The sequence below is a fragment of the Anguilla rostrata genome, chromosome 1, assembly GCF_018555375.3.
Source record: "Anguilla rostrata isolate EN2019 chromosome 1, ASM1855537v3, whole genome shotgun sequence".
Lineage (NCBI taxonomy): Eukaryota > Metazoa > Chordata > Actinopteri > Anguilliformes > Anguillidae > Anguilla > Anguilla rostrata.
Window position 1 is genome coordinate 40,382,387 of NC_057933.1, and position 26,928 is coordinate 40,409,314.

The following is a 26,928-nucleotide window of genomic DNA, read 5'->3' on the forward strand; positions in this document are numbered from 1 at the left end:
TTCTATGCCCCTTGCTAACACCGACCCAATACAAAACCAGACTGTGCAAAACCAACATGCGGGGCGGAAGTTGTTCACATTGCCTACGGAAGCAGTTCAGTGAGTGGCGGAAATATATGCTTTCACGTTGTATCATGAAGTTATTCTGAGAAGGCAAGCTGAGTAAAATTGTGTTGGGAAGCCGTGTCATTTTAACAAAGGTGAATCGTTTGCACTGATGTATAGCCCTTTGTATTAGGTCTTTATTCATATAATAACCGCATTGTAAAAGCACCAAAACCTCATGGAATTTGGTAAGCTAATATGTGCTAGCAAACCAGCGAAGATTGTTACTGGACAGACACCAGCTACATTAGCTGGATGTATTTACTATTGAGAAATGCATTGCTTTATATGAATTACTGTCCCATATTTTGGTGCATTATTATTTTAGGTGAATCAATGTTGCTTTCGTTTCGCTGATTAGACTACCTAACGATATCTAGCTATATCCCAGCGTGCTTAGCCGGACATTTCTTGTGTATCTGACAAGTTCACAACCTCATTACTCTTTTTAAAAGTATTCCGTTCCCCTCGCTTCCAAAGGGAGAAGCCAGGCTTTCGGCTTGGAGGCGAATCGATTAGCTGCCTACTTTCACATTTAAGCAGTCATTTTTATTTTTAAATAACGGGTTTTTTTTTATTTCTGTACATCTAGTCACAGGTTGGTTCGTTCATGTTTGTCGTTGATGGTCTCCACAGGGGGATGTTGAGACGTCCCAAGCCCGGAGACTCTGAGGCGGACCTCCTGCGAGCCCAGGAGGAATTCCTGAAATCAGGTGCCCCGTCTGCGGTCCATGTGGCCCGTCGACCTGACAAGCGCAGGGGGGAAGAGAATGTGGGGCACAAAGAGCCAGGGACTGGCCACAGAGATGTGGTCACCATTCAAGGTACACAATGAATAGTCTGCACAAAGTACCTGATTTTTAAAAAGTCAATGGAGCACTTGCAATTATTGCAATGAATCTGATGTTTGTGTGGGCACAACACACTTTCTATGGCCATGGCTTCTGCTTTGTTTCCTAGACCAAGATGTCTCAGATGAGATTCCCCCTTTGACTCCCGCGGCCCCTAAGAAGTCCCGCTTCAAGGCAGGGAGTGTACATTTTGAGGATGAGGGCCCCGAGGAACGTCTGGACAGACATGACACGCATGTCACTGCTGTCCTGTCCAGAATCATTGTGAGTGTCACTTCATGTGTAAGGCTTTCACCACAAAAATGGCCACTGTCTATCCCTGTACTGAGTGAGAGCCTCTCATATTGTTCTTCTGATCTCCTTTTGGGTTTAGGAAAGGGACTCAAGCAGTGTCCCTGTGTCTCTGCCAGCCTTCACCACGGATGCTTTCCCCAAAGTCTTCCATCGGTCAGAGGTAGAGGATGAGGTAAGACAGTCCAGGTTTAATGAGCACATCTGCACACTGGAATTGATTAAACTGTTCTCTTAATCTCATCAAGAATGTAGTTGGCTAAATAACAAAAAATTGAGTTCAGCACAGTCAAATGAAAAAAATAATTTTAAAGTAGGCTGTAGGCTACATTCAAGTGGAAAATCTGTCAAGTCGGTGTCACTATTCCACTGATTGACCATTGAAGTGGGTTCACATATCGTGCTCTTGAACGTAATATAGAATATGGAAGCCATAAAAACAATTAGGCTAGATATTGCTGAGTACTATTTATAGTGCAATTGCTTGTGAAATCTTTGCACCTGGACAGGCACAGGGACCCACACCTGGGGGCAGGAGGAGTATTTTTGCACAGAAGCTCGCAGCTCAGAGAGCCAGACAGGGGGGTGTGTCGTCTCGTGGCAAGCCCCAAAGCAGTCATCCTTCCCTGAGGCCTGGACTGCAGGGGTCAAATATCTCTCCTGTTGTAACCATGGAGACAGAACAGTCTCTTCCTGGACATGAAGGTAATTTCTGACCCGGGGTGAATTTTAAGTGTCAAAGAGGTTGTACCCTTGACACATTTTTCAAAAACATAGTTTTGTTGTTCAGAAATTATTCCATATTTGGTTGTATTCTTACACCTGTAAGACATCCGTCTTCATATTGGATGTTGTATGCAAATGTTGACTATTGAAAAATAAATTGTAAGCTTAGTGGCACTTCTTGGTTTAGAAAATGTTGGTAAATTCTAGAAGTGTAACTGTCCATTTGCTGTGTATGAATTGTCATTATTCTGTGATATTGATGGTTGTTCATCGCAGAGTTTGGAGCTCAGCTTGCCTGTCTTTGTTTGATAAATGTGGCATTATATCATTTATAAATCGTGTATGTATGTGTTAAGGTCGTACTGTATCCAAGAGCTCCAGGCTGGTGTCAGGACAGGGCTTGAGCCAGCAGGACAGCACCAAGGAAGCCTTGAAAATCCACCAGGAGAACCAGACCAGGCTGGAGGGCATGTCCCAGGGAGAGATCCTGGAGGAGCAGCAGAGGCTGCTGACTCAGTTAGGTGGGTGCTCTGGTGGGAGGGGTTCACACTGGCTTTGCAGCTGCAGATCATTTCACTTTCTGTGGAGGAGCAGAACATGATGGGTTCTCCCTCTCTCAAGGTTTGTGGGCCTGTTGATCTTGTGAAGTTATGGTGGCACATCATCTTCCCAGTGTGTTGAGCTCAATATCTGCATGACAACACACCCTTAAGCCATGAGTATACTTGCTGTGGAAACAGAAACTTTGGCTAGTATGTACGAACTACATGACATAAAATGATGTGTTTATGGAGAAAACGAAACTCCACATTGACTTCAGTCACTGCATTGTGCCCTGCTGGCCGAACTAGCTGAGATGTTTGCACACCGGTGTAAATGTGGAGATTGCCTGCAATTGGTCTAAAATATCACATGGGTGGCTACGTTGGCTGTGTCCCGTCTCCTTGTCTGAGCGAACAAACATACCATCTTCTCTTTCTTTTTTTGCAGTGCTAAATAACTTCCATGTTTCCCGTGGTTACCACAACCACAGAATCTGAATCTTTGCAACCCCTCCCTGGTGTGGAGTTTCACTAAACAAACAGTTCGAAGCTGCAGGGGGTATACATACGTTTGTATTCAGTGCCGTGTTCGACTAAGGTTCGATTTCGGCTGAGTTCATCTTATCAACGATACTTCCAGTTTTAGAACCTTAATTATCCTCTGCATTTCTATCTCCTTAAATTAGGTTGATGCTCTCCAGGTCCTGAGAATGGGCTGTGTTATGTTACGCCATTCTAGTCAAACGCTAGGTGCATAGACTTTGAGAATACACCCTTGTATCCCCACTGTCCCAGGTCTAGGTAAGATTTGAACTCCTATTCCAAGACAAGTGGGTCATTACTAATCAAACATTCTAAGTCTGCCTAATGGTGTCTTACACAGGTTCATGTAACCTTAATATTTGCAAATACATCTGTGGTGGTCCTCTCCCTTCAAGCCTGACTTTACTTTTGGTCTGAAACAAGGTGTTCTTCCAGTTCATATTAATAGAGGTGACTCCTGGTTTCACTGTCCCTGGGGTTTTGAGTGCAAATTTCATGAGCTAACGAAAGAATCTGCAGTGTAAAGAAAAATATTTTAATCCCATCAGTGTGGTTTTTTTTGAGACAGGATGAGAATCAATGGGAAGCTTTTTTGTGAAAGGCGACATTGTTTTCTTTTAAGATTTACATTATAAGCCAATTCTCTGGATTTTTGTCCGCTAACTAAGCTTTGGTTACAAACATTGCTTCATTCGATATTTTAATCTTCTAAATATTAATTTGTTAAACCAAATGACCTTCCTGCTATTCCCTTGGGCTCAGCCAGGTTGTAACCTGTAGTTTGACCTCAGTCTTTCTCTGTTTCTCAAACATGCCACCTTCATGTAAATCAGTTTCTCAGACATGCCACCTGCCCATCAAGCTGTCTGTCTGTTTCTCAGATCCCCGCCTGGTGGAATTTGTGAGGTCTCATAAAGCCAAGGGTTCCACTGCCCCTTTAAACCTCCCCCTGCATGGCCCCGGTACCCCGCAGGGGGATCAAAGTGCAGCTGGTAGCACTGTGACAGAAGTTGACTTCAGGGAGCCAGAGCCAGAGCCAGAGCCACTTCAAATGGAGATGGAGGAAGATGCGGTGGAGCCACAACCTCCAGTCACAGGTAAGTGAAGGAAGTAGTAGGGAAGATGTTGGTTGTACTGTTATTGGAACATTTCTTTTTTGACTATCATCAGGCCCATCGAAGAGGCAGAGTAGTTCAGTTTTGTTGTTTTCCTTGGTCTATCGGCATCTCTCTGATTTGCGACTTTCCAAGTTGTTAGTGCTGTGGTGCATATTTGAATTGATTTATAATTGATTTATTTAGCAGAACAGTCTCTTTGAGCTGCTCGGGTGTATCAAGTATAGCTCAATACTGCTATTAGGCTGTATAGGAAGGTCATTTGTTCTCAAAGTTCAAAGGGTATTTTTAGATTGAACATGCATATTCATGAGTGTAATTTCATAGTGGGTGGACAGAGCAGGGTGGAGCGTTCTAACCATTGTAGGTTGGAGCTTTCTGAGTCTGGCCTACGAGTCCAAGAGCCTGATAAAGCATCTGTATAGACTAGACAGTGATTCAGGGTTTTCATAGAGTCTGGGTGGTGATACAGGGTGCCTATGGACACGGGACTGTGAAGTTCAGAAGCTTTAGCTCAATTGTATTACACAGTCATCTTTACAGCCATAGCAGAGTTACGTCCATACCTAGCCAACATTAGGTACAACTGGTCTTCTGTGACTGATGCTAATATATGAGGAGGCCTATTTTCACAACTGGAATCCTGAGGGTCCCCACCCCCTTTTCTGTGGTCAGCATTGATTGCTGCCCATTGATTTCAATTAGCCTGATTAGCCATGCTCCCTGCAAGAGAGAGCCCAGATTAATTTGGGGTAATGGAGATAATGGAAAACGAGTCTGCTCAGCACATGAGTTCAGATTACTGTAGCTAATGCACAGGGCCCACTCCTCCACTGCCTCTGCCCTGACATCTCTTTGGATTGCTCCACTGCTGGTTCTGCTATTCCTACAGAATGAGGACACTCATTTCCACGTCATGTGAATTCAATGGCAGCACTACTGCCAGTGGTGCTCAATGCATGTGTGGTGCTCAAAGTATCATTAGGTTTAATAAATACATCCCCTGTGCTTTCAGTTTTGTGCTGGGTTTTACCAATGTTATTAGCAATGTAACAGATGTTTACAGAATTAGTGTCTGAAATGGATGATCCTAACCAGTTTCTAACTGCAATTGAAAGCCATTTAAAATTCTCACATTTCCATAGTGCAGTGAAAAATAATAAGCACAGGCAAATTGTTTCGCTAATTCAAAAATTAGGCATCGTTAGTCTAACTTAAAAAATAGGTAACCTTCAATACAATGCTGATTTCTAATGCTATTCCCCTAGGGGCAGAAATGAACAAATTATGTACATATTTTTAAACATAATAATCCTCATTATTAGGAAAAATATGAGTCTAAAGGTCAAAGTTTTCTGACTGCCACTGGCTTTGTTAGAATATACTTGGGCTTGCCTTGTCAACTTTTGGAGAATTGCATGTTGCTCAGATAATCTGGCTTTAGAACGACTTTTACTTTTCAAAGTCAGTGCTTATATCGGGAGATGAGACCAATTTCAAGAGGTTGAGCTTGAAGAGCACACTTTTTCGTCTCCTGCACACAATCACTGTCATAGTGTCAGAAACCAACTATTTAATATACCACTGCTGACACCAGACACACAAACTGCAATGCATTTAAAAATTTCATTTGTCACAGAACCTCGGAAAATGACAGTTTGTTTCAGTTTGTGAAATCGTGTAGAAAGAAAAAACTTTGGACAGCACCACCACCCAGTGGCAGAGGTGCATTCAAAATACAATGCTCCACAGTACCAACATTCTGTTCAATGTTTAAACGTTTTATTTGGTGCAATACAGGAGAAACTTTGAATTGAGGCCTTGCTGTGTCACTGCTTTGTGCAAACTGGAGGTGACTACACAGTGGTCTCTGGCCTATTGAGCAGCTAAGATTGTTTCACACATAGGCCTCATTTCTGTTCAGTAGCAGGTACAGTACTGAAGTTCACATGTGTCAGTCATCAGTCAGTAGTGTTCGGTAGCAGGGAGAATACTGAAGTTCACATGTGTCAGTCATCAGTCAGTACTGTTCAGTAGCAGGCTACAGTACTGAAGTTCGCATGTGTCAGTCATCAGTCAGTAGTGTTCGGTAGCAGGTACAGTACTGAAGTTCGCATGTGTTAGTCATCTATCAGTCATCTGTCAGTACTGTTCGGTAGCAGGGAGAGTACTGAAGTTCACAGATATGGGTTTTCAGGGTGTCTCTGCTATTGTATCTGTTTTGCAGGATAGCTTCAGTGAAGATTTTGCATGATATAGTCCACAGGACTTTTTTTGGGAAGAATAAAAAATGTGTACGGTCAAATTATTATGGTAATATCTTAATCGTAAAGGTACCAAGCCAATGGAACATCTAGGAAACTGATTTTTAAAAAAGCCTGCAAATTTATTCAGTTTTCAGCACCCCAGGATTAGACAGGGATCCATTTTGGATGAAGTTTAGTTGAATCAGCAAAATCTGCGCTGTTGGGAGCCAAAATGGTGTGCAGGCTTATTCATCAGTGTCTGTGATGGGGTGATGGGGGAATAATTGGAAAAAGATGATGACGATGCATCACTGTCTCACTGCAGAGGAAGAGCTGCCTGTCAGGCCCCAGAAGGAGTGGCTACACATGGACAAGCTGGAGCCTGAGAAACTGGAGTGGCTGAGGGACCTGCCACCCCCCAGGAGGAGGGGCACTAAGAGGGTAAGCTGGAGAAAAGAGATGGGAGGAGGCAGAGGGGAGAACTGGGGTTTGAATTAAGCAGTGACAGCGTGTGAGGTGGTGTTTTATTCAGGGAGGGACTGAGAGAAGAGATGGCATTTGAATCGGGGAGGGACTGAGACGTGAGGTGGTGTTTGATTCAGGGAGGGTCTGAGACGTGAGGTGGTGTTTGATTCAGGGAGGGACTGAGACGTGAGGTGGTGTTTGATTCAGGGAGGGACTGAGACGTGAGGTGGTGTTTGATTCAAGGAGGGACTGAGACGTGAGGTGGTGTTTGATTCAAGGAGGGACTGAGACGTGAGGTGGTGTTTGATTCAGGGAGGGTCTGAGACGTGAGGTGGTGTTTGATTCAAGGAGGGACTGAGACGTGAGGTGGTGTTTGATTCAGGGAGGGTCTGAGAGAAGAGATGGTGTTTGAATCGGGCAGTAACGGCTGTGTCTCTGTCCTCGCAGGCCATGCAGGCCCGTTTCGATTTCAATGGCAACCTGATCCCCCCAACTGAAGACCTGCCGACCCACCTTGGCCTGCACCACCATGGAGAAGAGCCTGAGGTCAGGAGGCTGTCTGGAAGGAGAGGGAGGGGCCACAGATTTGGAGTTGTCCAGAGTGGGAGGGGCCACAGTGATTGATGCAGTGTATGGCTGGTCACAGTACAGGCATGCTCTACTGGGACAGTGCATTGTGCCTCAGTGACTGTGTTCCCTCTGCTCCTCTCTTACAGCTGGCTGGATATTCCCTGCAGGAGCTCTTCCACCTCTCACGCAGTCAGGTGATCCAGCAGCGCAGCCTGGCCCTCACAACCCTCGCTCGCATCCTCACCAAGGTAACTGCTGCATATCGTAACCCTCACTCGCATCCTCACCAAGGTAACCGCTGCATATCGTAACCCTCACTTACATCCTCACCAAGGTAACTGCTGATATTAACCTGCTCGCATCCACAAGGTAACTGCTGCATATAACCTCCTCATCACCGACTGCACATTACCTGCATCCTCACCAAGGTAACTGCTGCATATCGTAACCCTCGCTCGCATCCTCACCAAGGTAACTGCTGCATATCGTAACCCTCACTCGCATCATCACCAAGGTAACCACTGCATATCATAACCCTCCATCCTCTAGAACGCATACAACCCTCACTCATCATCACCGTACCATGCATATACCGTACACCCTCACATTAATCATCCTACCTCACACATCATCACCAAGGTAACTGCATATGTACCTATACATCTACGTCGCTGATATCTACCTCAGCACTACAGGTAACACTGCAATCGTACCTCCTACTCCCAAAGGTAACGCTGCAATCGTAACCCTCTGCATCACCAAGGTAACCACTGCATATCATAACCCTCACTTACATCCTCACCAAGGTAACCACCAGGTATCGTACCTGTGAAAATAAGCCCCGCCATCCTGTTTGCTCTTTTAGAATGGACTCTGCCTGTGCTTCCTGTCTTACTCAGTGGATGACCGTCGCTCAGCAGCCTTGTTGCCTCTGCTTCCACCACTAGCAGAGCTTAAACATAAATAACAATAATCCTGTTGTCAAATTAAGCCTCAGCTGCCTGTATTCCTAGCTGTGTGAAATTGTAAAGACGTGGAAGGAAATCATTTTATAGCGGATGGCTGTTTGGGATTTTTTGCAAGGAGTTGTAGGCCCTACGGTAATCCCATTATACTTCACTGCAGTTCTGATAATTTCTCAAGGGACCTGCTTATGCTTGGCACCAGGACATGTTTGAATGTAGTTTCGATGGTATTTTAAGTGTATGGCCTTTAAAATGTGTTGGAATGGAGCCAGAGCAATACCTGTGAAAGAATAAAATAATTTCGTATTTATTTAAGGTGTGCTGTCCAAACATATAAATGACTACTGTATATGTTGCACTGATTTACATGCCTCCAAAGCCACTAGCAAGTGAAAGCAAACTGAGTGAACCTTTCCAGCAGACCAGCTCCTCCGGCTTTTTAGTGGGGGCTCACTGTTCCTCGTCTTATTAAACGAAACAAAACTGAAATGAAATGAAACTCAAATAAAGAAAATGTTTGAAAATAATCCATAAACTGGTTTATAGTACCCATCATAATTAGCTGTATTATTTAACTGTTTGTATAATGTACATTCATAAAATAACTGTTGTTATGGCCAATTGGCCAACTTATGCAGCAGATGCAATAATGGAAGTATGGATTATACTTGGTCAGACCATTGTAGTGGTTGCTGGAATATTTAGCCATTGGCTAATGTGTCCCCCCTCCCTTGTCTAGGCCCACCTCGGTGACTTCACTTCCTGTTTGAAGGGCAGCGTGGTGTCTGCCATGCTGGATGCCGGTCTCCTCTTCCTCCTGCGCTTCTCTCTGGATGACAGTGTGGAGGGCGTGATGGCCGCTGCTGTGCACGCGCTCCGTGCTTTGCTGGTCTCCCCTGGCGATGAGGTGAGCGGGGTGACAAGTTACAAGTAATCCGCAAAAGTATTCTGCCGTGTCATTTCGGTGTCTGCTTTTGTTTCATATGCTAATATTGTCTTGGATGACCCTTCAGTTATGAGCTGGGGCCTTCATTTAACTTGTTTGTTTTTTCTGATTGGTAGTTTGCCATGTTCACCTTTTTCTGATTGGTTCAGCTGAGCTACCCAATAGGACCCACTCCTACCAGGACAAGCACTTGGATGTCAAATACATTGTCAGCTTGACCCTATAAAAAAGAGCTTTGGTTTTACTTTCACTGCAGTTGCCTGTGATATACTGCCTCTTATAGTCATGTCTCCCTGAAGATACCAGTGAGATAGATGCTTGTTTTTCTTTCAAAAGCCTCAGTTTGTGACCAATTTATGTGTGGGAAGTACCATCTAAAAAGGGATCTGCCAGTCTATTGATGTAATGCCTTGTATAGACTTCTACTGAATGCTCAAAGTCTCCTAAACATGTCATTAAATAGATGTACTCAGGTTGTGCAATAAGGGCAAAATGGGTGACCAGCGGTGTGGATTAATGACACTGTGTGGATCTTGTTAGGGAAAGACCAGCAGGGCTGAATGTATCACATTATTTTGGTTCAGAAGGTTGTCAGTGGTAGTCGGTTTTCCCACTGCCAATCATTCAGCCTTCCCAGCATGCCGTTGTGCAGGGTCTGTCCTCTGCTGCCCTCAGGAACCATTGCATGTCTGCATAAGGCACCCCCTCAAATGCTAACGAAGGAGCTGTGGCAATTTGCTAATTAGTTTACATTGATTAATTAGGCAAGGTTTTGGCCTTCAGGGAGATGGCGGCTACGTTTCCCTGCCCTTTCTGGAATCAAACCCTTTTCCGCATTCTCTGACCGTGACTGTAGGAAGCTATGCCTTCTTCCCTTCGCACCCTCTCTCCTTGCTGTACTGTCTGTCCTCCCTCTCTTCTGTTCCATCCATCTCTGTCTAGTTTCTGGCTTTGTCTCTCAGTGCGGGGAAGTTTGTGCATTCACGAGCCAGCTTCTTGCTCTGATATTTGTCACTCCTGACGGGGCTACTGCAGCAAGGCGGTGCCCCCCTCACACACACATCAACATGGAGCATTCCGTTTCACTGGGAAGGAGGTTCTCTGTCAGCAGGATATTCACAGCCTTGGTGCTTCATAGCAGGGACTCTACTCAGCTGGGTGCTGTGGCCTGCCTCGATCTCCTGCATAAACCTTCAGTCCAGCAGGGCAGTGACTAGAATGACAAAACCTGACTATTTTCTTACAATCTTAGAATTTTCTGGAATTCTCTTGTTTCTTATGGCCACACCCTGCAGTGTTTTCCATACCAGTACATAACAGGCATTTATCAGATGCTTTTATCCAGGGTGACTTACACAACCTTTAAAAAAAAAAAAAAGAAGAAAAAAATGTAATATATTTTTTTACACGTAATATCCTTTTTATACAGCCATATAAATACTGAAACATTTTAGGTTTAGTACCTTGCTCAAGGGTACAATCGCTTGAACCTGTAACCTCCACCATAAAATATGTCACCACCACTCCAGGAATCAGCTGCAGTGCTTCTCTGTATGCACCTGGTGTGTGTGTTTTATTCTTGTTTGATACAACTGCCATGCCAAACTTTGAGCTGAATTGCCTGCCAAGCAGTTTTGAATGCCTTTTTTCGTAGAGCTTCTCTTATTCACTCTATTGGAGTTGGCTTTAAGCCAATCAACCTTCTATGAGCATGGACTTGCAGCCTATGCAGCTCGGCTTTGCCTCTGTCCAACAGCTGCACCATATGTCAGTTGGCTAGCGTGATGGCCACCTGCTATGCTCTGGGTTGTGCACTGCTGCCTTGCCTTGTTTGGCAGTTGTCATGCCTGGAGGGTTATCCGCCCTATATCGACCTCACCAGCAGTGAAAAGCAGGAGCGGCCAGTGGGCAGCAGTGGGTGCCCGCCATCGTCCCTCCCCTTTGAATGAGCTCCTGCACTCTCTGACAATTTGGCATTGACGGTGGTGGACGGGGAACAGACTGGAGGACTTCCTCACCTTACTGCTTCTCTCACTGACAGGTCTCATACCTGAGCTGGGGAGGAGTCACGGTCATTAATATCCCTCCTGTCCTCACCGTTTATCAAATAGAGTCTCTAGATCAACAAAGGGTAAGCTGACGGGGGATGGAGTTTACGAGCTTCCCCAGGCCATGCATTCTCTGCCTGTCATAGGCAGGGCGGCTGCTGCAGGGCAGGCTGGGGAGCGGTCTGTCATGACGCCTCGCTCTCTACGGCTGGGCATCAGCCACATACAGGAGGCGTCGCCCAGAGCTGTCTAGTTTTTCGTGTGTAAATGCACCCGCTATCCCTGCCTTATGAAACGGAAGATGTGTTATATGCAAGTGTCACAGGTGCTCAATCCCTCACTGCCCGTTAAAACGAAATCTGAAACGCGCGCGGCCTCTCCCCTGCGGCCGGAGCGGTGAGTCTGTCCGTCGTGTCCGTCACACACATGCCCCTCCCTTCTCCGTCTCTGTATCGGCGGAGCAGGGAGGGGCGGAGCTATCTTCCCCGCAGCAAGCAGTAGTTTCTACGTGTCCTTGGGGGTGCGCACTAGAGACCTGGCCGCTGAACAAAAAGAAACGCTCTGCCAGTCCTGTATCCCCTCCCCCTCCTCCACATGCCGCCTCTCTGCTGCGGGGACGTTCGTGAGGAGGCAGCGTCTGTCACACACGCCCCACGCCCCACATCTGGGGTGGCGTCATCTCCATCCTCATCATATGTAAGTACTGGGTGGCTGTGCATTAATGGTTAAGGAACTGGTCTTGTAACCAAAAGGTTGCAGGTTTGATTCCCACTTAAGACACTGCCCTAATGCCTGAATTTCTTCAGTATATATCTAGCTACATAAATGAATATTTGGTTTAAAAAAAAAAGTCATTCTAGGTAAGCCTGAATTGTGAATGTAAATGTAAGTAGTTTCTGTGTGTTTGTGAGAGAGCTGGCCGGGCTTTTAAAAGTACCCCTCCTTTCAACTCTCTCTGTAGTTCTCCTGATCACTTCACTCCACAAGAAGGATGGCGGAATGAGAGCTCCAAACCACAGTTTCTGTTGGCTATCAAAACTTTTGCTCACTTGAGATCTGCGTTAAACTATCTCAGCGATCGGCTCATTCTCTCCCCTTTCAGGGAGACTGCAGTGCTTCACACTTCAACCCTTGGCTCACGCGTAAGGCGGGTTTGTTATCGGCTGGAGAAAGTGCTCCCTCGCATCGAGGCAGCACTCGGTATCTGAGTCTGAAATCTCTCTCCGTGAGAGAGCACCTATCACACCTCAATGCTTTTTCACCCAGTAGAGGACTCTCGCAGCAGAGGACACTCACTATAGAGTTCTGCTAGCAGTACGGTTGCTAGGGTTGATGGCAATGGCCTAGTCTGTTGTTTTATTTAGGTTGCTACAGATGAGACCAGTTCAAAAGTGATTCATGTTCACGTTCTGCGTGAACTGCTTGAGGGTTTGTAGGAGACTGGTGGCCGTCTCAAGCTCTCTCTGGGTTGCCCTGTCCACACGGAATTCCACAGCAGTCAGTTGCATGATTTCTGCAGGGGTCCATATGGATATGTTGCCTCTCACAAGTCTCTCATCTATGTGTCAGAGCTAAAGACAGTCTTCCTTGTTTTGAAACATATGCTTATTGTCTACAGGCCTGGTATGTGTTGGCCGTGTAATGCATAGACCGCCTGGGCGATGCTCATTGCCAGGCATTGTCAAATCCAAGCTTTCTAATGCTATTCTATTATTCAAATCTGGAGAGTGTGCACTTTGTCAAGACGGTGACAGACAGTCCATTTTTGATAGCTGCCAACAAGGATTTGTAAGAAGAGGCAGACTAAGCTGGTGTAACACTCTGGTAGTTTCTTGTTTTAATGAACTTTTTTTGACTTAATTTATAATTCATTGAAGAACCATAAGTTCATTATAACCATTAGTTAATGTTGGATATTAAGTTAGCTCATTAAGGTAATGTTTATCACCCATCAGTTCCAATCCAGGATGCATTGCTAGCTCTTTTGCCTCAAGTAACTTCAGAAATTTAGGGCCCCCAGACAGCTCCTTATGAGTCACCTCTCCAGAAACACTGTTTTGTTTCACTAATACTTTATTCCTTCCTCTCTTCAGCCAATAAATGAGAAAGCCAAATTACCCAGAAGAGCTTTTAGCATACCGCTCCAGCATGGTCCTGGGGGTCCTCTGTGTATGCAGTTTTTCGTACAGCCAGTCTATTGATTAGTTGAAGTTTGCTGAAAGCAGGTCTTTTGAGTCCTTTCATTATTTTTTCTTTGAACTTACATTAACACACGTCGGCTTTGTTTCAATGGCCTAGTATACAAACTTGAAGTAATTAAGTCCCAACACATTTCCGTATGAATTAAACATGTTATCCCTTACTAAAGGAGTCTCTTACCGTAGAAACCTTTACAGAAAGTGAAAGCATTGTTTACTCTCATTAAAAGTCCTGATACGTGAATGTGGGATGTTTATTCTTTATGGCATGCGTCAATATTTCTGACATAATCTGACTTTAAAAGAGTAAATGAACCTTCATAAGACATTAAAACAATCTAATTAAGAACAATTAACAGCTGGTTACATTTCGGGGGTGCAGTTCTGGTTAGAACAAAGACCAGAACACACAGGGGTCCCCCAGGGTGGAGTTTAAGAAGCTCTGATCCAGTGATCAGATGTGCTGCTTGGGCTTGATCTGTCTGTCTGTCTGTCTGTCTGTCTGTCTGCCTGTGGTAGGACACCCTGGACAGCACCTTTTCCTGGTTCCTGGGGATGGAAGCGTTTCCTCTGCTCCCCGCTGCTCAGGAAGAGGAGGAGGATGATGAGGGGCTGGATGAGGTGATGAAGGAGACGCCGAAGGAGAAAGAGGAGAGGAAGACGGATCATGACGTGGCCCGTGACGACGTTATCAAGGTGACTGGAGCTTCTTCCTGGACCAGCTCTCCAGCTCTCATTTCTTACGTGCACACTGTCTGCCTGTTCTCCTTCTCTGTCTGTCTCTTTGTCTCTCTCTCTCATGAGCTCTCCTTCCCTTCCTTTTCTTGTTTGTCATCTGATATTTTTCTAACTTTCTCTCTTCCCTCCACCTCTCTGACTCACTTTCTTTCCTGTACCTATCTTTGACTCTCTCCTCCATCTCTTTAATTCTCTCCCCTCTGCCTCTCTGATTCTTTCCTCCACCTCTGACTAACTCTCCTCCACCTGACATCTTTTTGATGCACACCCTTTTCTCTCCCTGTTCCTCACCATTCTCCACCTCTCCAAGTTTCAGTCCCTGACTCTCTCTCTCTCTCTCTCTCCTAACAAGTGTGAGATGTCTGTCTGTTGCAGGGGCTGCTGAGGATGAAGCTGCTCCCCAGACTGCGCTACATTCTGGAGGTGCTGCGCCCGTCCCCCCGCGTGGTGCTGGACGTCCTGGAGGTCCTGATCCGGATCGCCCGCCACTCGTCTTCCTCCGCCACGCAGGTGCGTCTCAATTCCCCAAAAAAACTGTAGCGGTCGCAAAAAGGGAGACAAATTCGATTTAACACAGTCCGTAGGGTTGAAATCCAAAGCGCAGTCTGGTCCACAGCTAAGCTGAATGCAAGGAAGCAGGCGCAGAGTGGGTTGGTTCTTAGTGAACTCGAATATAGTCCACAAGACTTGGCAAGCCCCCCTCAGCTGCTGTCCTTTCTCCTTTTCGTAAGGTTGCTGCCAGCGTGGAGCAGCAGGTAGTTAAGCACACCGCAGAAAGCCATAACATAGGATATTCTGAATTTTGTGTAATTCTGCCTAATAGTAAAAGACATATTGCAGCTGTTTCTGATGCCCCATCTCGAAAAGCAATTGAAAACAATCTGAGGCACTGACATCCTACATTCCAAAATCAGGCATAAAATAAGCAGCAGCCAAGGCCTTATACTATAGTCAGTTGCAGTACGTGGATGTGCAGTTTGTAAATGCTTCACGATCTCTTTAAGTTAGACACTAGGATATATGACAAGATCCTCAGCCTTTTTAGTTATCGCCATGTAACCGGCACCCTTATGTTGGTTGCATAGACGGACAGCTAAAGGTGACACACATCATAGCAACTCATGAGTTCATACTATAGCAGTTTGTCACATAGCACGTTATGTGAATGTATGTAGTGTAATCATTTTCGTTCCCTTGTCCTGCTATGCATAAAGACTTGTTTGTCAGTATTGTTTATGGATTGGGCCCGTGTTTCTGCCCACCCCAGGTGCTAGACTGTCCTCGCCTCATGCAGACAGTGATGTTGGAGTTCCTGCCATGTTCCTGGACTCTACCTACCTCTCCCACCCCAGAGAGTCTGCATGGGCTGCCTGTTGCCCTGGCGATGAAGCTCCTGCGTGTGTTGGCCACCAGTGGGAGACAAGCTTGTGCTAGGCTGGTGGGTGTGGCTTCCCAGTGGGATGTGTGTTCATTTTAATGATGGCTCAGTTGTGTCTACGCACACGTGCACACACCACACACACACACACACACCACACAGACACACACAGACACTTTACATGATCCGCTCTACAGTATGGGTGAATGTTATGTTAATGTTACAATGTGATCAGCTGTACATTATGGGTGAACATTATGCTAACGTTACATTGTAATCAGCTGTACATTATGGGTGAACATTATGCTAACATTACATTGTGATCAGCTCTACAGCATCGGTGAACATTATGCTAACATTACATTGTAATCAGCTCTACAGCATCGGTGAACATTATGCTAACATTACATTGTAATCAGCTCTACAGTATGGGTGAACATTATGCTAACGTTACATTGTGATCAGCTGTGCATTATGGGTGAACATTATGCTAATGTTACATTGTGATCAGCTGTACATTATGGGTGAACATTATGCTAATGTTACATTGTGATCAGCTGTACATTATGGGTGAACATTATGCTAACGTTACATTGTGATCAGCTGTACATTATGGGTGAACATTATGCTAACGTTACATTGTGATCAGCTGTACATTATGGGTGAACATTATGCTAACGTTACATTGTGATCAGCTGTACATTATGGGTGAACATTATGCTAATGTTACATTGTGCTCAACACTACAGTATGGGTGAACATTATGCTAACGTTACATTGTGCTCAATGCTACAGTATGGGTGAACATTATGCTAACGTTACATTGTGATCAGCTCTGCAGTGTGGGTAAACATTATGCTAACGTTACATTGTGATCAGCTCTGCAGTGTGGGTGAACATTATGCTAACGTTAAATTGTGCTCAATGCTACAGTATTGAATGCACAGGACTGTGGGCAGGCTAGGCTGGAGTGTGAAGAGCTCTACAGTATGGCTTCCCTTTGAAAGTGAATGCTGTGCTGAAGCTGCTGGTAAGCGTAGCAGTAACATTGTGCTAATCTTGCACCGGCGCGTTTTGAACAGCTCCACAGCTTTGGCGCACGGGAGCGTCTGTCCTGCCTGCTGGCCCTGCAGCCCAAGGATCTCCCGCTGGAGCCAGGGGAGGCCCTGAGGATCAGCACAGAAGCACTGAGACTGTGGGCTGTGGCTGCTGGATATGGACAGGCCTGTGACCTGTACAGGTGAGCCAAAGGGGCGGGGCTTAACTTCAGCCCTGTGATAAATTGAATTATGTTTGTCTTACCTGAGTATTTGGGCAAAAAATTTAACCAAATGTAACACTTGTTTAAATTGGTTCCTCAAAGTCATCACTCATCACTGTGAGGAAATTGAGACCGGCGTCCTCTGTGTCCTTCTCAGAGACCTGTACCCCCTGCTGGTGAAGGCCCTGCAGTGCGTCCCTCGAGTGTGGGCCCCTGCAGACCCCCTGAGGCCCCTGGAGCTGCAGCGATCGCTGGCCCTGCTGACGCTCCTCACCAACGTCACTCACACGGCAGGCTGCCACCAGGAGCTGCAGTCTGCATTCAACAGGTGGGTCTAACACCTGCCCCTCTATGCGCTCTGCAGGTGCCGTTTGCGAAATACCTGGGAGGTGAAAGGTAACCTCCCTTTCGAGGTTTGGCCCTCATGTTGCTAGTAGGGAGCTTTTCATCTGAAGCGATTGCACTCCACTGATTGTTTGGTAGCTTAGCACAGACACTGTTCCCTAGCAGTGTACACAAGTTGGGCACATCAGTGTTGGAATACAAAAGCGAGAAGGCTCAGAAGGCCCAGGTGTAATCAATAAGTATAATAATTGTTTGCATGTATAATCAGTTAGTATTTTACCGAAAGTAAATACCAGCATACAGATAACCTTTACACCACTGTACCTAACATTATCCTATAAGAATATCCAAAGAAAGAAAGAATAGCTAAAGAAGGTCAGAGGAGCCAAGGTTCAATCTGTCGATGTGGGTCTTCCGTCTGTGTCAGAAGATGGACAGGGTTCCTCCTGTACTGAAAGCAGGGTGCTCATTCCATCACTTGGGGACCTTTGTTGCACGTCTCTCCCTCTCTCTCCTCCTAATTCTTCCTGTCTCTCTACACCGTTCTATCCAAATAAAGCTGAATAAAGCCCCAAAAAAAGGTAGGTCCCCTGGAAGAACAAGCACAAGGTGGGGAAGGGCTGGGCACAGGTACTAGATGCATGTTTGGTATGTTGGGTGTGATGATCTTGTGAAAATTTTTAAAATTAATAATGGAGCTGTACATTTAGCTGCCCAATAGGCACCAAGATTTTGAATTTGATGTAAGCTGAAATAGGTAGCCAGTAGGGGGGATGAAGACATGGGGAGTCTGGGGAGGGTGTAGATCAGATGAGCAGCAGCATTCTGGATGAGCTGACTGTAGAGGCAGGGATCATCCCCAGGAGGGAGATGAACAGCATATGGACTAGGGGCTGGGTTGAGTAGGTGGTGAGGAAGGGGTGAATTCTCCCAGTGTTACAGGAAGAATCTGCATGCCTGACACACTGCCGTGATGTTCTCAGATAGAGACAGTTTTTGTTCAGTACCGCTCCAAGATTCCTGGCAGATGAAGAGGGTGATGCTGGTGCTTCCCTCACCTTCTGCTAGGAATAAATCTGTCTGCTTTATTTGTCTCCAGAATGTAAGTCTTCAATTTAAATCTCAATCAGTGATGGTTACCTCTCTGAACTACAGCTTCCAGGATGCTGAGTGTCCTCCCCCTCCCCCAGTGGAGTGGAGTCATGTGACAGGCCTGCAGCCCTCCATACTGGGCTGGCTGAAGGGGTGTGTGAGGCTTCTGGAGGAGCCGGCACAGAGAGAGAGCGCACTGATCCTCTTGCCCCCTCAGCTGCTCTACCTGGAAGCGTTCTACTCCCAGCTCAGCTCTCAGGTCTGTTTCAGGTCTTTACACACTGGAAGCACCGGGCTAGAGTGTATATACAGTGCTGTCAATAGCCATCTTATTAAAACACACCTTATACTTAAATATGCCAGCTAAAGATTAACTGAAGGAATCTCACTGTGTTTAGATAAAATCATTGTAAGTTTCCATGAATCAGTGTCTAGCAGAAAATGAGATATGTCACTCAAAATATCTAGCGACAGCACAGTATTCCGTGGAAAACAAATATTGTTCAGGAAAAATTGTTCATGTAAAAGAAAAAAATCTCATTTATCAGATTTGTTTGGGAACAAAATGAAATGTAAACCCAGTTTGATACCCTGGTTTCGAAGGAACAGGTCATAATTGTTACATTTAAAGTGTACAGAAACACCAGCTTTTGGCTGGTCTTTGCCCACTTCACAATTTTGAAAAATAGCAAATTGGGGTTGAGAGTGCAAGCACAGAGGGGAGGGGAGAAGGGAGGGGCCATAGAGACAGAGGGGGAAAATAATCCTACACTTGTCAAAAAAAAAAAAAGAAATCTCATGTCTGTCACTGCTCAGAATAGGGACCTACCATAGTTCAAGCTAGCAGTAACTGATATTTTATTATGTCTGCAAGTTACTTTGAATTGTTTCCGTTAAAGACCATGAAAGATATTGTGGCAAAATAAACCGAATAGGACTCCAGTGCGGTTACAGAGTAGACAAAAGAATGATCCAACTGTATTATTCCCTGATATCTTCTACCTTATTTACTCCCTCGACAAGGAACCACGTCAACTAAATTATGATCCATGACCATGAAAGGTAGCCTAACCATAGCTAGCTGAATGGTCGTTTCACTTTGAACATTCAGTTGCTGAAGCGATCTTATTCATAATGATGTAATTTTGTGAGTAACTTGGTGGTGCTCTGACTGGCATGGACACGTGACACCCAATCTCGTTTACATTTAGAAAACATCTAGACTTTGCCTACTTGATGCAATTGAAACCAAAATGGAAAAATATTACAATTATAAAAGACTAAAGTTACTTTTTTTGCACAAATGCAGTGTTGTGGCTTAATTAGATTTTTGTTTTTCTTTACAGAGCTCTTTCCAGCCTGTGGAATGTCTTCAGGAACTGGAAGCTCTTGCAGCGGATGTCCTCCTGCCTCTGCTGTCTAACCAGGCCACGCGCAGTGGGATGGACTGCCTCAAGTGAGCATCTGCTTTTCTCTGTCAGTGTTAACAATGCCATCAGCCTTTAGGGTCAGTGAGTATATCTACCACTGTCTTCAGCTTTATAGATTTCATGTTTGTAATGATATGATGGTTTTAGGTTTATGTTGATGCAGCATTGAGCTCTGTGCTGATGCAGTGTTCAGTTATGTGTTGGGGCAGTGTTCAGTTCTGTGTCAATGCAGTGTTCAGCTGTGTGTTGGTGCAGTGTTCAGTTCTGTGTCAATGCTGTGTTCAGCTATGTGTTGGTGCAGTGTTGAGTTCTGTGTCAATGCAGTGTTCAGCTGTGTGTTGGTGTATTCATGTTTTTGTGGTGGTTACTCCAGGTCCTTCTTAGTGCTGTGTAACCCGCAGTCCTGCACTCTGGACCCAGAGTCTGTCCCCAGCCTCCCTGGAAGGGGCTGCAGAGGGGGGCGGTCCCTGGCTGGCCCCAGCTCGCCCCTCCCACTGCTCACGGCTCTCTGCCGTTTACTTCACACTGTCACCAGCATTCACAGGGGAATTGCCCACAAGGTACACCCTCATAAAACCACACATCCTGCTTCAGAGACAGCCAAAACTCCAGCGTGCCCTCCAACCCACCCCTCATGGAATATAATTACTCTTATGTATTGCCGCTTTCAAATATTTCCTCAAAAAATGTGAATGATATATTTATCATTATATTTTCCAAAAGCTTATCATATTTCCCATATTTCTCTATTTCTCTCTCTCTCCCCCCTCCCTCTACAGTTTTCTCCACTGCTCCTCTCAGAGCCCCTGCTGGCGTGTCTGAGAGCATGCTGTCAGGCGAGGCCCACCCTTTCCCACGCCTCCACCTGGCTCCTGCGCCATGAACACCACTTCCTCTTTCAGCTGCTGAAGCTGGCACACAGACTGGTAGGTGCCTCTATCAGCTGCTGAAGCTGGCACACAGGCTGGTAGGTGCCTCTATCAGCTGTTGAAGCTGGCACACAGACTGGTAGGTGCCTCTATCAGCTGTTGAAGCTAACACACAGACTGGTAGGTGCCTTTGTTGGTACATAGGTGATGATTGCATGTGTTTGCTTGGAGACTGCATGACTCTTGGAATACCTGGCTTCTGTTTAGGAATGATCATCAGTGGGAGACTGCAATCAATAAAACCTTTATTACTGTATTGAGTATAAAGCAAAGCTCAGGACAAAAACATAGATATACTCAATAATAAGTACACATTATGTACACTCCAAATTTTACAATATTTTACAGCAGAACATAGATGCAAGTGCATTTGCCATGCATATCTTTTTCAGTGTGTTTGCTTTATGACTTCAGGCAAATGCGCCAATGGAGAAAGAAATACTACTGACCTTTACATATCCTGAACATTTGGTGCAGTTAACACCCTAATGGACACTGGGACCCAGAAACACCCAGAAATCTCTTATTTCAAATATTTCAAGAAATATCTTATTTCTCTACTTTCTTGAGTGTACAGTAAAACATGGATGAGATATGAGTGGCAGATTGCTGCCAGGAAAACTGGTAATCCAGAAATATAAAACTTTTTTTTTTTTTTTTAGAGTAGGTGGATTTGCAATATTGCATGTTGTATGATAATTGTGAATTATGTTCTTTTCCAGGTCCCTGTCGACACCGAAGTGGCCAAGCATGCCTCCCTCTTCCATGAGGTTTCCATTGCAATGGTATCGTGGCTTTTGCCAGGCAGTGAACACCTGGCGCATGACCTCTTGGCCACCATGGTCTTCAACCAGGATTTCATCCCGTGAGTCACTCATTGGTCCTTCTCTTCTTCCGTAAATAGCAATATTGTTTCAGTGCAGGTTCAGTGCTTGTCTTTCATGGTCCCTTAAAATGGAGAGCAATGTAAAATTTCCTGAGTTTTCCTTTTTTGAGTAGGGATCTAAAGTGAATGAACCTGCAGCTGTTTTACAAACCTACAATTTGCATCGCAGACCGTGATCAATCAGAAGCATCTTAATACTAAAACCTCAATAATCAGGTCCTAAATTATGCTCCAGGTGACTTTAGTTTTGGAAATGGTGTGCAACAGGGGGTCAGTTGTCGTTACCATGGTAAACAATTAAGATGAGGGTTTGTGAAGAAATTCTCTGCTGCTGGTCTCTCTAAAAATACGCACAGCCAGCTGCAAAGAAATGACACGAGATAAGGCTATTAAAGGCACACGTAACCAGTTGAGAATATAACTGAACACCCTTGAATCTAAAACAGACTGCCCCCTTTAAAGACATGCTGTGTTGTAAAGAACTGAAATTAGAGAAAGATACTGAACTTCTTGGTGTAACATTCCAAAAGCTGTGACTTGGATACCAAACATCTGTAGTGTTAGCCATTAGAGTTAGGGTTAGGCGGGTTGCTAAGGCACTAATCCTGTGAAGTGCCTGACATCTGAAATCCAGTTCTGACTGTGCCCCTGCCAGCCATGGCCAGGAGCCCTGCAGAATTAGGCACGGTTTGCCACAGCGCCACTCAGCGCCTGCTAGCCTAAATCTATATCAGGGTTCACATAAAACCTCCGCGCTTAATACAGAATAACCCGGATGTAGTGAAGACAATCTGAGGGATTATTTTCAGTCATTATTGGATGTAATTAAGACCTCCATTATTTCACCGTTTGCCCATCCTCCTAAAATTTTGGACCACGTCCCTCTGTCATGTCTCTTCAGTGAGGACACCAAAAGCCGAAGCATCTTGGCCTCGGCGTGTTTCTGCACGTGCCTCTTTTCTGTGGCTGGTTTTCTGGAACGGTTAATTTGCTGGAGGGCGTGGGCAGATTCGCCCTTATGTCTGATCTCTTGCCCTCTGATCTAAGCTTCATGATCTAAAGATTACTTGTTAAGGTAGATAATTAGAGGTCTTACATGCTCAACATCTGTTGTGGTTGTGTCATTATCCTGATGTTCCACTTAAAGTTTTTGTTGTTGTTTTTGTTAGCACAGGTTTGAGAGACTTGAACCCCTGCCACAGGAGTTCAGTAGTGTGGAAAGCAAGGAAGCTCAGGTTCACAGACCGCTGTAGCTACAGCACATTATACACACACACCTGTGTCTGAATTCTGCAGGTGTGAGGAGAACACCTTGTTAGCTTGACGTATCGCGTCACATTTAGAATAGACCTTCAAGAAGCAGCATTGCACCGTAATGGAATTTTGATCTCTGCAAGTTTCATTAGGTGCTCACCAGATGGAGCCGGAGAGCCAAGTTTGCTTGGGATTGGGATCTCTGCACTGGAATCTCACTCTTGTTGGCACTGGGCACTTGGTTGAAACTGGTTACGTAACATGTGGGCAAATTTGTGTTCAAGCAACTGAGCAGTGGTGTTACCTCAGCATAAGGATAGCAGTAAAAGTTTTGACACTTGTAGGAAAGTGTTTGCTTTATTATTAAATACCTGATGTTTTGTTTATCTTCTCCCTCACCATCTGATCTTGGGCCCGGGTTTTAGGCCTTGTGCAGTAGTGTTTTTAGGAATTAAGTTAATAATTTGTTATAACAATCATTTGTTTTCCTGTGCTTTCTTCCTTTGCTTTTTAAAGCTGGGTGAAGGAGTGATCCCGTTATATGTTTGTAGCCTAGTACACGTGGTCATGTTTTATTGACCTGTGCAATAAATACTATAACAATAACACCCATCATAACATGTGGGAGACATGTGGGCATTGTATGATGGTGTTGTGACGCTGTTATGACAGTGTTATTGTGTTGTGATGGTGTTATTGTGATATGACTGTGTTTTACTGACCTGTTTCTGGGAGGCGTGCGGATGTGTTGTGATGGTGTTATTGTGTTTGATGGTGTTCTTGTGTTATGACTGTGTTTTACTGACCTGTTTCTGGGAGGCGTGCGGATGTGTTGTGATGGTGTTATTGTGTTTGATGGTGTTCTTGTGTTATGACTGTGTTTTATTGACCTGTTTCAGGGAGGGCCACACTGGGGGTCCAGAGGCAGCAGAGCTGTCTGAGCTGCAGCTCCAAGACTCCAGCTCTCCTGCCCCCCATCCTGTGGGCCCACTCCTGCGGGACGCCTGCACCCAGCTGCCCTCTCTACGGGGGTGCTACCTGTCCCATCTGGCCCATCTGGAGCCCCTGGTCCTCCGCTCACGGAACGCACACCTGGGGCGCACCCCCTGCGTGCGCTCCCGTCTCCTCCCGGAGGTCTCCGGACCCACGCTGCCCTCCGATTGGCCTTTCCTGCCGCTCGTCAGCCTGTACGAGAGGACGGGCGGGGCGGGCGGGGGCGGCGATGTGGAGTCCCTCCCCCCGGGCGCGGCGGAGTCGGTCGTGCACTGCCTGCAGTGGCTGCTGGTCCTGGAGTGCTGGCGGGAGGAGGGGCTGCGGGCGGTGCCGCCCGCGGCCAAGCTGGCGCGGCTCTCCTGCCTCTTCCTGTGCTCCAGCGACCTGTTCCTGGAGCGGGCGGTGCAGCGCCTGGGCTGGGGCCTCCTGCGGGCCCTCACGCGCCCCGCCCAGCTGCAGGCGCTGGACCTGGGCGTGCCCCTGCCGGGCGTGGCCTCCTTCCACGACCTGTACGAGGCGCTGCTGGCGCAGTTCGAGGCCGTGTCCTTCGGAGACCCGCTCTTCGGCTGCGTGCTGCTCCTGCCCCTGCAGAGGCGCTTCAGCGCCACCATGAGGCTGGCGGTGTTCGGCGAGCACGTGGGGCTGCTGCGCTACCTGGGGGTCCCCCTGCGGCAGGTAGGACTGAGGGGAACCCCCTCCCCCCCATTGTGGCTTCACAAGCCTGTTTTATTTGCCAGCACCACCCTCCCCCTTGGCTCCATGCCCCTTAACCTCCTGTCTTGTCGCTCTCTACCTCTTCTTGCACTTTAGAGTGATGAAACTTGTGAGAGAGCACATTTCAGACAGGCATTTGTAAAGAGAGTAAAGGCAAATCTCTCTCTCTCTCTCTCTCTCTCTCTCGGGTTAGATGACATGCTTTGGGAATTGGACCTTTCTGCAGTACCCTGTCATTTTGCTCAGAACTTTAAGACATACAGAATTCAGTAGGCAGTGCTGAACTGTAGGTAGCGCAGTAGTCGGCTTGTTTGGTAATGCTGCAAATAGCCCCCCTCTGCACACAGTCGCACCCCCACTGTGTACACACAGCCCCTGCCGTGGATGCAGTGTGGGTGTGCATGGGCTACATGGGGGGCAAGTAGTTGAAAATGGAAGGCATTTTGTCCTGGTGCTTGTGATGTGTTGTAGTATCACAAAAAAGTCACAAAAAAACTCATCCCCCTTCTCTCTCCCACTCTGTCCCTCCCTGCCCCCTCCTTATTCTCACTCTCTTATTTTTCCATTTTATTGATGCTTTGTTGATGTCATTTGATCTGTTATAAATATGAGTGCTGGGGCTGTTGGTGGCTCATCCGGTAAAGGCACCGTTCTCGCATGGATGGGTTCATGGTCCAGGATCAAACTGGCTACCGGCCAGTAGCCCTGCATGGTCATGCATAATTATAAGTAGCATCGCTAAGGTTTAGGGAGGGTTCAGTCAGCAGGGTTGTACATCTCATTGCACTCTAGCAACCCCTGAAATGTGGACCCTGCAGCTGATTGAACTCTCCCAAACCCTGGGAGACACCAGTCACCAATTGCGCCTTGCCCTATGGAGTTACGGGCCACAGATGCCACCGGCACGGTCCAGATTCGATCCAAGACCGTGGGGCTACATCCATACACCACACTGAGGTGCCTTAACCGAATGAACCACCCAGCAGCCCGCATGATTCATTCTAATGGGAGAGAAAGCTCAGAGCTGCACGTTTGAGATGCAGAATTCAGCAGAAGCCTGATTGATGATTGTACTCTTGAGGGAACAGCCTGCCCTTTTGGGCTAACGCCAGTGCTCTCTGCACTGTTCCAGCTGCCTGCGCCTCTGGAGCGATACACCTCCCCTCCAGAGGAATCCCTTCCCCTGCTGCGGCTGTACTTCCGTTCGCTGGTGACGGGGACGCTCCGCCTGGCCTGGTGCCCCGTGCTCTACACGGTGGCCCTGGCGCACCTCAACGCCTTCATCTTCTCCCAGGACCCCGCCCTGCAGGTAACCGGACTGGCCGCCCGTTGAGGCACGGGCCCATATGCAGGCCAGTTTTTGGGACTGTTTAACTGAACGGCAGTAGATGTGAAGAATGACTCCTGGCTTAATGATTGCTCTGCCTATTGAGGTCTTCAAAGTGACTGTCTTCATGAATCTCTCGCTGTCTTTCAATCTCTACAGGAGGTAGAAGCAGCACGTCGGACTCAGTTACGGAAGATCTACTATCTGAAAGATGAGGTACGTCCTCACCAGAGGTGGGTAACCCTGCTTCAAAAAGTAAAGACTGACCATGCATTTGCTCCAGCACCATGCACTAAACCAGCTGATCACAATAATTAGTTCTCCCATCATGCTGAAGAGTTATGCTAATTAGAATCAGCTGGTTTAGTGCATGGTGGTGGAGCAAATACATGGTCAGTCTTTTTACTCTTTGAAGCCGGTTTACCCACCTCTGGTCCTCACACACCTGTCATACGCACGCAGGTACATGTACACACACACACACACACGCAGGAACACATTAGACTGCGCCTTTTATGCCTGCTAATCACAATAATAGAGATAAGAGATCTTTTTGTTATTCTTTATAAAAATAAATTTAGCTGTATTCTGTATTTTTACAACCACACAAATGATGGGTTTGGCATTCCATGATGCACTCAAACATGTACCCACCCAAACACACATGCGGCCTTCTTTGACACTTGTTTAATGGCCTCTAGGTGCTGAAGACCCACCTGCTCCTGTTCAAGCAGCCTCGGCAGGACAGCGAACTCGGGTTCGAGATGTACGATCACCTGCCACCCATCCGCGCCCGGAGGCTGGAGGCCGTGGTTGGATTGGAGGAAGGAAGCGGTGGAGAGAAGGACTGAGGAAGGAGGAAGACGGAGGACATCTTGGGCAGATGAGGCCACTCATGCCCTGAGGCAGCGAGAAACCTATACTGTCTGACCTGAATGAAATAAATGGGTTTTTGTACGTTCAGACTGTA

At 46.4% G+C, this 26,928-nt stretch overlaps 1 protein-coding gene across 3 annotated transcripts; it reads left to right on the plus strand.

The window, feature by feature from the left end:
• On the plus strand, positions 1 to 26,928 carry rpap1 (RNA polymerase II associated protein 1). Of its 3 annotated transcripts, none has more exons than XM_064336945.1 (25): positions 1 to 99; positions 742 to 929; positions 1,066 to 1,220; positions 1,330 to 1,422; positions 1,757 to 1,952; positions 2,330 to 2,494; positions 3,940 to 4,155; positions 6,745 to 6,860; positions 7,332 to 7,430; positions 7,601 to 7,702; positions 9,159 to 9,326; positions 14,131 to 14,307; positions 14,725 to 14,859; positions 15,617 to 15,787; positions 16,810 to 16,967; positions 17,146 to 17,316; positions 18,489 to 18,684; positions 19,772 to 19,881; positions 20,229 to 20,415; positions 20,635 to 20,781; positions 21,507 to 21,649; positions 23,824 to 24,592; positions 25,764 to 25,940; positions 26,118 to 26,174; positions 26,660 to 26,928. In XM_064336945.1, exons 1-25 carry the CDS (start codon positions 5 to 7, stop codon positions 26,807 to 26,809), a joined length of 4,341 nt encoding a protein of 1,446 aa, XP_064193015.1. In that variant the 5' UTR covers positions 1 to 4; the 3' UTR covers positions 26,810 to 26,928. The 3 variants fall into 3 exon arrangements, with proteins under 3 accessions (XP_064193015.1, XP_064193021.1, XP_064193028.1); XM_064336951.1 differs by having other exon boundaries at positions 64 to 200; XM_064336958.1 differs by lacking the exon at positions 1 to 99 and adding an exon at positions 114 to 293.